General features: G+C 44.8%; 1 protein-coding gene across 3 annotated transcripts in view; it reads left to right on the forward strand.

The window, feature by feature from the left end:
- LOC127428306 (endothelin-3) overlaps positions 1–10,476 on the forward strand; it is a 100,638-nt gene extending 90,162 nt beyond the window's left edge. For 2 of the 3 annotated variants that reach the window (XM_051676590.1, XM_051676591.1), the window contains exon 4: positions 8,628–8,716. In XM_051676590.1, coding sequence (XP_051532550.1) covers positions 8,628–8,700 — 73 coding nt within the window. In that variant the 3' untranslated portion in view covers positions 8,701–8,716. Of the gene's footprint in view, positions 1–8,627; positions 8,717–10,339 lie in introns of those variants that run through there. The other variant, XM_051676592.1, reaches the window with a different exon arrangement.
- The last annotated feature ends 1,451 nt before the right edge of the window (positions 10,477–11,927 follow it).

Here is an 11,927-nt window from a genome sequence, read left to right on the forward strand (position 1 = left end):
ACACTCTGGGCTATAAATCATTAAATAAGATGATTAATTCTAAATTTACATACCCAGTCCTCGCATTTGTGCAAAACGTGGTCAAACACCACACATGCAATCCATATGCATCCTTCAAAAGTGATCCATAACAAACACTCAGTTTTAACATAGGACTTTTCTGAACACCTATTTAATGCAATTTATAAGCATTTTGTGTAAAATTTGATATTTACCCAAGAATTCTCAACCGATGAACAACATATGTGCTCACGTCTCTAACACGAGAGTGTGCCAAGTACTCTGGTTCTTAAAGGGGTCATGTACAATTTATGACTGTTATCAGACATATGAGTTAAATGTCATGACATTTCTCCACTTGGCTACACAAGAATACAGCAACAAGCATATCTCAATGTCTCTCCTCACGAGACTTTTCACTGTATTCGGCAGTTACCCCCTCTCACATTCACGCCACAGTATAGGAGCTGAATGAGATCCTGAAGGGAGGCTTGAGAGGCGCTGCTTCCCTCTGAAACTTTATCTGCTGGGTATCGCTATTTGTCAGAGTGACTTTAGAAAGATGACTGCAATACACATTGTTTGAGCTCATATTTCATAATATTTTATTCAATTTATTTATGTACAGTGGTTTATTTTGCTCACCCGAATTTTTGAGGAGACATTGCCTCCTGGTTGAGCGTTCTAGCCTTTCAAGTACTGTACAACGTACACTCTTTTGAGCACAAGCCTTTATGGACATACACACTGCACACTTGTACAATATCTGCTTTGTGATACTTTTTCACTTTTTTATCAACTCTAATCACATGTGCAGATGATGCGCACAAACGCAGACAGCCCACGTGTATTGTGCTGATGATAAAGTTTGTTACACTCTGTGCGTGAGGCGTAGCGTCACGTGGAAAACTGAAGTATACTTTGACTGACAGTGTATAAGGTCATGTTAACACAAGGCAAGTTCATAAACTATTTAAGCAAAACCAGATAAGCATACATAGATTTTGCCCATTACATTGATTTCGCTCTGCAACAGCTTTTTCAGAGTTCTGGCGGCTGTTGATTTGAAATCTCATGTAGCCTAAATGTTCCCTTTCGTAGTTCACTTTGACGCTGCGTCAGAGCTCACGCATTGGGAAAACCCCCAGGTGGTCTTGAGGTCTGAAGCCCTATACAATTATACCAATTTTATTGGCTGATTGCGCTAAAGGGATGCCCAATAAGGAGCTACGTCACGGGCTCCTTTTTAAGCATCCACTTGGTGCCATCCTCTCAGATTTTCTTCTCTTCAAGTGCACAGTTTGTCTCAACACGTGTTGTTTTAGCAACTCTCGCCAAAGCGAGGATAATGTTCTCTTTTTTGAGTGGCAAAATGTTAGGATGTCATTGGAAAGAGTGTGACCTAAATGAACATTTTCCTATGTGGATTCTCACATTATGACGGACAAAGGATGACGCCGCTTCATCAAGGCTCGCCCCTTCTCACCATGGGCCTCACATACCTATCGCTCCAGTTCTGGGGCCTCCGATATGGAGCCATGTCAGCTTAGAGCCTTGAGGATCCGGCTCTTGACTTGAGAAGATGGAGAGAGGACAAAGACCAGACTTTTCCTTGTGTTTTACTCCCTCGCACAGGTGAAAGTGCCACTCTAGCCCGTTGGACATGCTCTTAAAGCATGTGTGTCGCCTATTCAAGCAGCCATTTTCTAGCAAAATGGTGCACAAGAACAACACAGCCCATAGGCCACTGCCAGTAGGAAATGCTGGATTGGAGGATTCGTCATGGGAACAATGAAAAAGGTAGGCCCACGTTTTCAAATTTTCTAATATTGTGTCATTCTGAAAGAGGCTGTGAAAGGAATGAGGCATTTCGGGGCATGGCCCCGGCTTCTCTTTATTTCTCTTCATTTTGGGAGCACTGTCTCGCAGCGGGTGAGCTCCCATGTGCACCAGTGTCCCAGCCCAGAGAGCGGAGTGGCCTGAAAAGAGCAATTTTCCAAACACATTGATAGCAAACTGACGCCTAGGGTGCTTCATCTGTGCTACTGTTCTCTCTGGGCTCCATCAAGAGACTGCAAGGCTGTGGAACACCGAGACCATTTTGCTGGAGAAGAGATGCTAATTGCTATCTCTGTCCTTCTTTGATGGCGACATGGACATCACAATCTATGCTCCTTTTAAACTGTTTTGGTTCAGCACTCACTGATTGTTACGCCGGCAGCACCTGCTATCTCTCCTGAACGCCGCCATAGGTTGCCATCTCCAGAGTACTAACCCTTCCTTCACAAACTAAATTTCCCATAACCCTCTGCTCAGACTGATTACTTACCCACCTGTTTCACATTATCTCTGTCTATTTAAATTCCCTGTATACACGCATTCAGTACGAAGTCTTGTTCTGCCTAGTCTGCAATTCTGAGCGTTATTTACCATTACTGTTTTCCCTGTGTTTTGACTCCTGCCTGTTCATCGTATTTCCCAGCCTGCTTGTGTGTTTTTGGATATTGCCTGTTTACTGGATTACCCCTCTGTCTCTCGGATTTACTTGGTTTGCCTTTCTTGGACTGTCTTCCTGTGTACCGAACCCTTGCCTGCTTTTTGTTTACCCTTTGATTTGCTACTTTGTTGTACTGTTTATACTTTTATTAAACTGCATATGGATATTAACATTACTGCCCCGGCATCTTCGCTACAGAAGGCTTCACCCAACTTAGATCCAGCAGCCTTCCAACAGTTACACAAGCTTGTTACAGCGCAAGCAGCAATGCTTACCAGTCACCATCAGCAGCTGTGCAAGCTCACCTCTATCACGGAAGAACTCTTTAAATCCATGCAGCCAGAACTGCAAGTATCTCCGCTGCAACCAGTTATCACGAGCCCATGCAAGTGGGTCTTTCTTCTCTCTCCTCTGAATAACAAAGACACCGTCTCTGGGAGAGATTATGTATCTACTGCGGACAGTCGGGACATTTACTGGCTGCCTGCCTTACTCAGAGGGACGCACCGGTGAGTTTGGAACTTTCATAACTAATTCTTATTGAACAGTTTGAAGTTTCTGTTACTTTGCATGCGCTAGATAATGAACAGCATGTATCTGCCATTTTAGATTCAGGGGCTGCAGGTAACTCTATTGACCTGAGTCTCGCCATGAATCTGAATCTGTCTTTTGTCCCCTGTGTCCCTCCTTAACATGTATCAGCACTAGACAGATGACCTCTGGGATCTGGCAAGATTCAACAGATCATTCGTCTTCAAGTCGGACTCCTTCATCATGAGGAGATTCAATTCCTAGTCACTCACTCTCCTAAGAACCCAATTGTTCTTGGCCTGCCATGGCTGAGACTTCACAACCCTGAGATCTCGTGGAGAGATGGACAAATCACTCGTTAGAGTGCTTCCTGTTTCCAGTCTTGCCTCAACCTTCCTGAACCCATCTCTCTCCCTCCTGTAAGCATCACGACTATCCTCACTGAGAAGGAGATGTCGATCCTGCCACATTATTATTTGGATCTCCAGGAGGCATTCAGCAAATCAAAGGCTATGGAACTTCCTCCTCACCGTTCCTGTGACTGTGCAATTGACCTTCTGCTGGGCACCTCTCCTCCACACAGACCAATATACCCCTTATCTGCACCTGAAACTAAAGCTATGGAGGAGTACATATCGGAGTCCCTAGAAAGAGGGTTCATTCAACCATCCACTTCTCTTGCTTCTGCTGGTTTCTTCTTTGTAGGAAAGAAGGACGGGGGCCTTCGTCCATGCATTGACTACTGAGGCCTGAACACAGTCACCATCAAATATCGCTATCCTCTCCCTCTGGTACCAGCAGCATTAGAGCAGTTACGATGCACCAAAATCTTCTCCAAATTGGATCTTTGTAACGCCTACAATTTAATCTGCATTGGGGAGGGGGATGAATAGAAGACTGCCTTTTCTACACACACTGCCCACTACGAATACCAGGTGATGCCTTTCGGACTTTCCAACAGTCCATCTGTCTTTCAAGCCTATGTTAATGACATTTTTCACGATCTTATTGGCAAATGGGTTATTGTCTACATCGATGACATTCTGATATACTCTTCTTCCCTTGATGAACATGTTCAATACATCAGTGGTGTTCAACCGCCTTGTTCAACATCAACTGTATGCCAAAATGGAGAAATGTGAGTTTCACCAATCTACTATCTCTTTCCTGGGGTATTTCATCTCCCCTGAGGGGGTCACCATGGACTCTTCTAAGGTGCAAGCCATGCTGCAGTGGCCACTACGTGTGTCTGTCAAGGAACTACAGCGCTTCCTTGGTTTTGCCAATTTCTACATATGTTTCATCCAAGGTTTCAGCTCGGTGGCTGCTCCACTCACCTCGTTGCTCCTAGGAAAAGCTCTGAAACTAATATGGACACCTTCTGCTTGTCAAGTCTTCGATAACCTCAAACGACGCTTTACAACTGCACCCATTCTCCATCATCCAGACCCCACTCAACCCTTCGTGCTGGAAGTGGACGCCTCTGATTCAGGAGTTGGTGCAGTACTCTCTCAACGACAAGGATCTCCCACCAAACTCCATCCCTGTGCCTTCTACTCATGCAAGTTGTCAGCTGCTGAAAGAAATTACGATGTCAGCAACCATGAACTGTTGGCCATGAAAGTGGCTTTCGAGGAATGGAGACATTGGTTAGAGGGAGCTCGTCATCCTTTCCTGGTGATCACAGATCATCGCAACCTGGAATACATCCAGTCTGCCAAGTGTCGAAATCCTCGTCAAGCTCGATGGTCTCTATTCTTCTCCAGGTTTGATTTCACCATAACCTTTCGACCTGGCTCCAAGAATACCACAGCCGATGCCCTGTCCCGCATTTATGGGTCCACTACTTGCAACAACCCTGTGACTTCGATAATCCCGCCAACCCTCATTGTCGCTCCCATACAATGGGACATTATGGCAGACATCACCCAAGCTCAGAACCAAGAACCCACTCCCACTGACTGCCCTCCTGATAAGATCTTTGTTCCCAGATCCTTAGGCAACAGAGTTCTTCAGTGGGTTCATGACTCGGTTTGCTCCAGACATCCAGGCGCACAAGCTACTTGCAGATTAGTACAAAACCAGTTTTGGTGGGAGAACCTAACGACTGAGGTTGCGGACTATGTTGAGAACTGCAATGTGTGTGCCACCTCTAAGTCTGTTCGACAGCTCCCGTCTGGTCTCCTTCAAAATCTGCCTGCCCCTTGTCGTCCTTGGTCCCACATCGCTGTGGATTTTGTCACAAATCTACCCAACTCTCAGGGTTTCACTACCATCTTAACCGTGGTGGACTGCTTCTCTAAGGCCTGTAGATTTATCCCTCTGCCCAAGCTCCCCTCATCTATGGAATGTGCTGAGAACCTGTTCCAGTATGTCTTCCGCTTCTATGGCCTACCAGAAGACATTGTCTCTGACCGTGGTCCCCGATTCACCTCCCGAGTCTGGTCTGCATTCTTCAAATTGCTCAACATCAACATGAGTCTAACCTCTGGATATCACCCTAAATCCAATGGACAAGCTGAACTCCTAAATCAGGACCTAGGTAAATTCCTCCGGGCTTACTGTCAAGTGAATCAGCACGACTGGAGCCGTTTCCTTCCCTGGGCCAAATATGCTCAAAACTCCCTGTTCAAACCGGCCACCGTAACCACTCCTTTCAAGTGCATCCTAGGTTTTCAACCCCCACTCTTTCCCTGGTCCGGGGAGCCGTCCGATGTACCTGCAGTCGACGACTGGATGCAGTGCAGTGAGGCTATCTGGGATCAAGCTCACATCCACTTACAACATGCTATTTGCTGACAGAGGGAGCAGGCCTATCTCCATCGGCGGTCTGGCCCCAACTATGCTCCAGGGCAGTGGGTTTGGCTATCCACCCGAGATCTTCATCTTCGGCTCCCGTGCAAGAAATTAAGTCCCAGGTATGTTAGTCCTTTCAAAATCCTTCATCAAATCAATCCTGTGTCCTTCAGGCTTCAGCTCCCTGCTAATTACCATGTTTCCCCCACCTTTCATGTTTCCTTGCTCAAACCCGCGGCGCCTCAGAGAGAGGAGGGCTCTCAAGACCCCCAGAGACCCCTTCCATTCCTCATTGATGGAGAGGAGGCCTTTCGGGTTCACAAGCTCCTGGACTCTCGATGCCGGGGTCGGACTCTCCAATAATTGGTTGACTGGGAGGGGTATGGCCCTGAGGAGCATTCCTGGATGAACTCAGGGGACATTCTGGATCCTGTTCTCATCTCTGAATTCCACCATGATTTCCCTAAGCATCCCACTCCCAGAGGTCATGGTAGACCCCGACGCAGACAACCTCCTCGCGCCAGGATCCGCTTGCAGTGGGGGGGGGGCTCTGTTACACCGGCAGCGCCTGCTATCTCTCTTGAATGCCGCCAGAGGTCGCCATCTCCAGAGTACTAACCCTTCCTTCACGAACTAAATTTCCCATAACCCTCCACTCAGACTGATTACTCACCCACCTGTTTCACATTATCTCTGTCTATTTAAGTTCCCTGTTTACACACATTCAGTGCAAAGACTTGTTCTACGTATTGGGGCACATGAATTCTCCCCCTTGTCCGTTTGCGTAAAACACACAAGTGCTTGAAGACTGAATCAGCACCAGTCTTCCGGCCAGCCGAAGCATTCCTGATGTGTTAATTGTGAAGCGGAGGGTGTGCCCCCACATAACTAATGCATCCAGATCATTCAAATGCTTCCATCTCTCTTTCTTTTTGCCCTCCAATCACCATTGGATTGTGTCAAGTTCGCTGTTTCTTATGTTTGAACACTCGACCCTCACTATCAGACTTAACTATGTCTCCTCACCGAGATGCTGGGGAACGAGCATTAAGTGTTCACAACTCAAATCTCGCCTCAGCCCCTTATGGCCGAGTGCCTTTGGACATGCGTACACTGTACAATGGACAACATCACATTGTCACAACGACCACACATTGTCCCTCCTTACACATGCAGGGGCCGTTACATTTAACTCAGTTTCCCACCTTGACTTACACTGGGGAACGACCATACATGCCTGGGTTTAAAAAGGCAAAAACATGATTAAATCCCCCTCAGTCAGCCGCTGTGACAAGGGCTCAAGATTCTCCTTCCACTGTGTCAGTGTATGGGTAATTTGAATGATAAGCATGGATAAGTCATTCAATTCAGATGATGTACAAATGTATTGTATAATGTCTCAAATCCAGCTGATGAACTGGTTTGTGATGATATATTTCAAGGACACGAACTTTCACATTCAGATTGCGCAGAAACTTAAGTTCTTTCTCAGATTCGATTTTGGGGGCAAAACGTACCAATATTGCATCCTTCCGTTCTGTCTTTTTTTGGCACAACGCCCATTTTTTAAATGCATGGATGCAGCTCTGGCCCCTCTGAGGCTCCCGGGCATCCGCATTTTGAATTAATATGATTATGTTTACTTCCATCCCCTTAAAATAATTTGTCTGCCAATCATCACACCAGTCAGAACCCAATTTTTTATATATTTGTCCCCCGAATTTATAATTTCCCCATCTCCCAAAATGCAAAGTCTGGGGCAAAGTAAAATTTTTGTGCCCAGAATGTCACGCAAATAATTCTGAATCTTTAACCAAAAATCTTGGATCTTAACGCATCCCCAAAAAACATGGGTTTTGTCTCCAACTTCTGATTGGCATCGCCAGCAGGTGGGTGTGTCTTTAAGACCAAGCCTATATAATCTAGCGGGGGTCCAATAAAATCTTTGTAAAATCTTAAATTGCATAAGGCGAACACTTGCATCTCTAGATGCAGACTTGACATTTTTCAGAATCTTAGTCCACACTCCATCCTCCAATACCAAATTCAAATCTTTCTCCCATAACCTCTTAATCCTGCCTCCTTGTTTGATTATTAGTTCATTTGCCTCACCTGTCCCCTGTTAACATTTGATTTCTCTCCCTATTTTAGTCTCCTCGTGTGCTGTCCAGTGCCAGTTTGTCTTGTGTGTTTCCAGACGGTCTCTTTTTTGGTTGGTTCATGTTGGTCCTGATTTTGATTCTCCCTACTCAGTCCAGTCGGTCCTGATTCCCTCATCCCTACCTCTGCCTCAGCCTGGATTAACTTTTTCCCCTATGGGGTAGTTTATGTTTGTTTTTTTCCCCCTTGTGGGAGTTTGTGTTGGTATTTGCCTTTTTGTTTTTTGTATTAATAAATTCCTTTTATTTTTAAACTCTGCACTTTGGTCCTGAGCCTCTCTGGCTATGCATTATGAATATAATGCCAATATTAGTTATCTATGGCCACGTACACCCTCCATCTTAATTCAGCTGTCATTTCACCTTTTAGTGCTTAATCCTGTTCTGTACACACTCAGTTAAGTAAAATACGGGAGTGACAACCACATTCTACAACTGAATTAACTCCCGAAAAATTCAGATACTGACAACCGCATTTTCAAACATTCCAAAGTGTGAATGGAACCGAACTGAAAAACTAGTTGATAATGACATGAGTAATGGTGCATATGAGATGTGTCTGTCTTCTCCTGGTGTAAATCACATTAACAGAGGTATGTCTCTTCATTCGTTCATATATTCCAATCTTCCTCTCTCATCTGTAGTTTCTCTCATCAGCCTTGCGGTCTCGGGGTAACCTGTACATTGCAGCAACAACAGCCGCTTAGACGCGCATAAAGAAAACACGACGATTCTGTCGACACCAGTTAACTAAATGTTGTCAGATGATAACACATCTGTGGTGAGTATTCTCTTTGCTCAAAAACAGCATACAAAAAATTTGTTAAACTGGTGGCATTTATGTTTCAGAGGCACGAGACACTACAGCATTGCTATGGCTACACTTGTCAATCATTGCAATTGGGGGAGTCAGTCCTATATTCCGTACACACCTGGAACTATAATTTAGGGGATTTACTAATGCATTTACAGTAAATACATTCACTCCTGAAACTTTGTACTGTGTACATAGCCTATGTAAGTCTTGTTTTGAGTAAACTGAGCTGATGTTGTTGGGCAATGTTTAAAACTAAAGGATTGTGTATGAACCATAAGATTAATGCTTAAGTGTCTTTGAAGTCCATCTCAACTGACTGTTGCAGTGCATGTAGATGAAGTGTCATTTTTTTCTGGCTGATGAAGGCTTTAGTTAGCATTAATTTATTGTCTCTGTATTCTATTTAAGGAGAGTATAGTCCATGTTATGACCAATATTATCTAGGCAGAGGTCAGTGAAGTGTGCCTTACAGTCCAGCCGGAACCTTTTGGCAGTTAATTTCCGGTGAAGTCCATCCTAAATCCGAGGTGCAGGCAGTGGTTGATGCCATTCTGAATGCTAGAGCCCCATCTACAATAAGGCTATATATGCTTAAGTGGCATGTTTTTGCCTCTAGGTGTTCGGCACAGGTTAGGCCTCAGTTCACTCCCCTATAGTATACTGTTCCCAATGCGTCAGCTCTGATGCAGCGTCGAAGTGAACTACGACAGGTAACATCTCGATTACGTGTGTAACCCTGGTTCCCTGAGTAGGGAACGTGATGCTGTGAAGCTGGCCATACTTCCTGGTAGACTTGTGCCTCTTGCAGGAAATCTGAGAGGATGGTGCAAACCTGACACTTATAAGGAGCCTGTGACATAGCTTATTACTGGGCGTCACTTACGCATCATCAGCCAATAAAACTGTTTGTGATTGTATAGGGTTTCAGACCTCATGACCACCTGGAGGGTGTTCCCAACGCGTCAGATCTGACACAGCGTCTCATTACATACTGTGACGAGGAGGGTGTGGCCGGGCCGTGAAGGTGTATGGCCCGCGCTGAATCAGCTGATCAGCGGGAGAGCGAGATAAAGGGGAGCCGGAGTGGTTTGTGTTTATGTTTGTTTTATGTTGAGGTTTACATTAAACTTTATGTTGACTGTTCAGCCAGTTCCCGCCGCCTCCTTGCCCATCCTTTAACTGTTACAGTGGTGCTGAAACCCAGGAGGGAGGCACTGTCGCGGAATCCTTGCCACTGCTTTCTGCCAGGGGAGTGAAGGGGTCACTGCCAGCCGCTGAGTGTCAGAGGAACCACTGCCATCTGCCAAGAAGGGGAGGAGCAGTTCTGTCTGCCAGGGGTTGGAGGGCTCGCTGCCATCCGCTGGGGATGGAGTGAGCTGTCATCCACCAGAGATGGAGGAGCGGTTGAGTACCGGGCAACAGCGTGTCCGGGGACCGGCCAGCAAGCTTTTCTCTCTCTCTCTCTCCTCTCTCTAACTCTCTGTGTGTCTCCTGCTCGCCCTTTCCCTCTCCTCACACCTCTTCTCGTCTCTCCCCCAGGTTCCCAGGAGGTGGGGTGTAAGTCAGCCCGGTTGCGCCCCAGCCTGAATCGGGCAGGGGAGGAGTGTGATGAGGAGGAGGGCGTGGCCGGGCCGTGAGGGTGCACGGCCGGCGCTGAATCAGATGATCAGCGGGAGAGCAAGATAAAGGGGAGCCGGAGACGCCCGTTCGAGAGGGAGAGAGACGCACGTGGCCACGCTGCATGTGTGTGTTTGTTTACGTTTGTTTTATGTTGAGTTTTGCATTAAAACTTTATGTTGTCTGTTCAGCCGGTTCCCGCCTCCTTGTCCATCTTTTAACTGTTACACATACACTACTGGTCAAAAGTTTTGAAACACTCATTCTTTATTATAATTTTTTTCTTCACATTTTAGAATAAAAGTAAAGTCATCAAAACTATTGAATAACAAATGGAACTATGGGAGTTATGTTGTGACTGAACAAAATCCAAAATAAATCAAAACTGTTATATTTTAGCATCTTCAAAGTAGTCACCCTTTGCCTAGAATTTGCAGACATGTACTCTTGACATTTTCTCAACCAACTTCTTGAGATATCACCCCGGGATGCTTTTTAAACAGTATTGAAGGAGTTCCCAACTATGTTGGATAATTATTGGCTGCTTTTCTTTATTATTTTTTTAATAAAATTTTAGTTTTATAATGAAATTAATTAATATGGTGGCACAATTATATTTTTGTCTAAAAAACTAATTTCAAACATTTAAACATACGCCTTCAGATCAAAAGATTTTAAAGATCATGAGAAACATTTCAGTCAATGTTTCAAAGCTTTTGACCGGTAGTGTACTAACCAAGATGTTTTCTTGTGTTATCTGTTTTTCATAGTTCACTTTCAGTGTTTTGTTTTGCCCTCATTGTTGCTATATGGGGTTGGTCAGGATGCTCAGACAAACAGAGCAATGTTTTGATAGCGTCACAGAGGCACAGTGTTGTTACACTTTTCAGGGTAATCAACCTATGAATGGCATACTAATAGTTGTTCCTCCCTGCTTTTTAAACTGGGATAGGAGACATTATCTTTAAGCGCCTTAATCTACTTTTGAGTGTGAAAAAAAAAAAAAAAAACACACACACATAAAGCCAGACATTATTAGAGTATGTAATATTAAACAGTCTCAATCACCACCATTTGCTGGTGGCTATTTCTTTTATTTAATTTTTTTTTATTATTTTGCGATGAATAGCACAATACACAATAACAATGGCAAACATCACCCACTCTGACTCTGACCTCTCGTCAGGAAGGATTTTTGAGAGTTTTGATTGGAGTGCAGAACAATAACAACTTACTGCAAGGTTTAGCCCAGGCCCCAGGCATGTATTTGGACAACAGAATTTCAAAATGGAGCTCATGGTGAGTAGTGTTCTTAGTAGCTCTTTAGATACCACTGTGGGGCAACTACAGGGCAAGGTTGTTTATTAGGCTAAAGTGTTTCTTAAAGTCTGGCCATGGCCTTCTTCTGTACATCCACAATAAACATCTCATCTTACCATTCCACATGCCCTCACACAGTGGAGAAAAGCATTAGGCCTGTGTTTAAACTACAGCAACAATTTTGCACTGC

Source organism: Myxocyprinus asiaticus, chromosome 37 (assembly GCF_019703515.2).
Source record: "Myxocyprinus asiaticus isolate MX2 ecotype Aquarium Trade chromosome 37, UBuf_Myxa_2, whole genome shotgun sequence".
In the NCBI taxonomy this organism is placed as follows: domain Eukaryota; kingdom Metazoa; phylum Chordata; class Actinopteri; order Cypriniformes; family Catostomidae; genus Myxocyprinus; species Myxocyprinus asiaticus.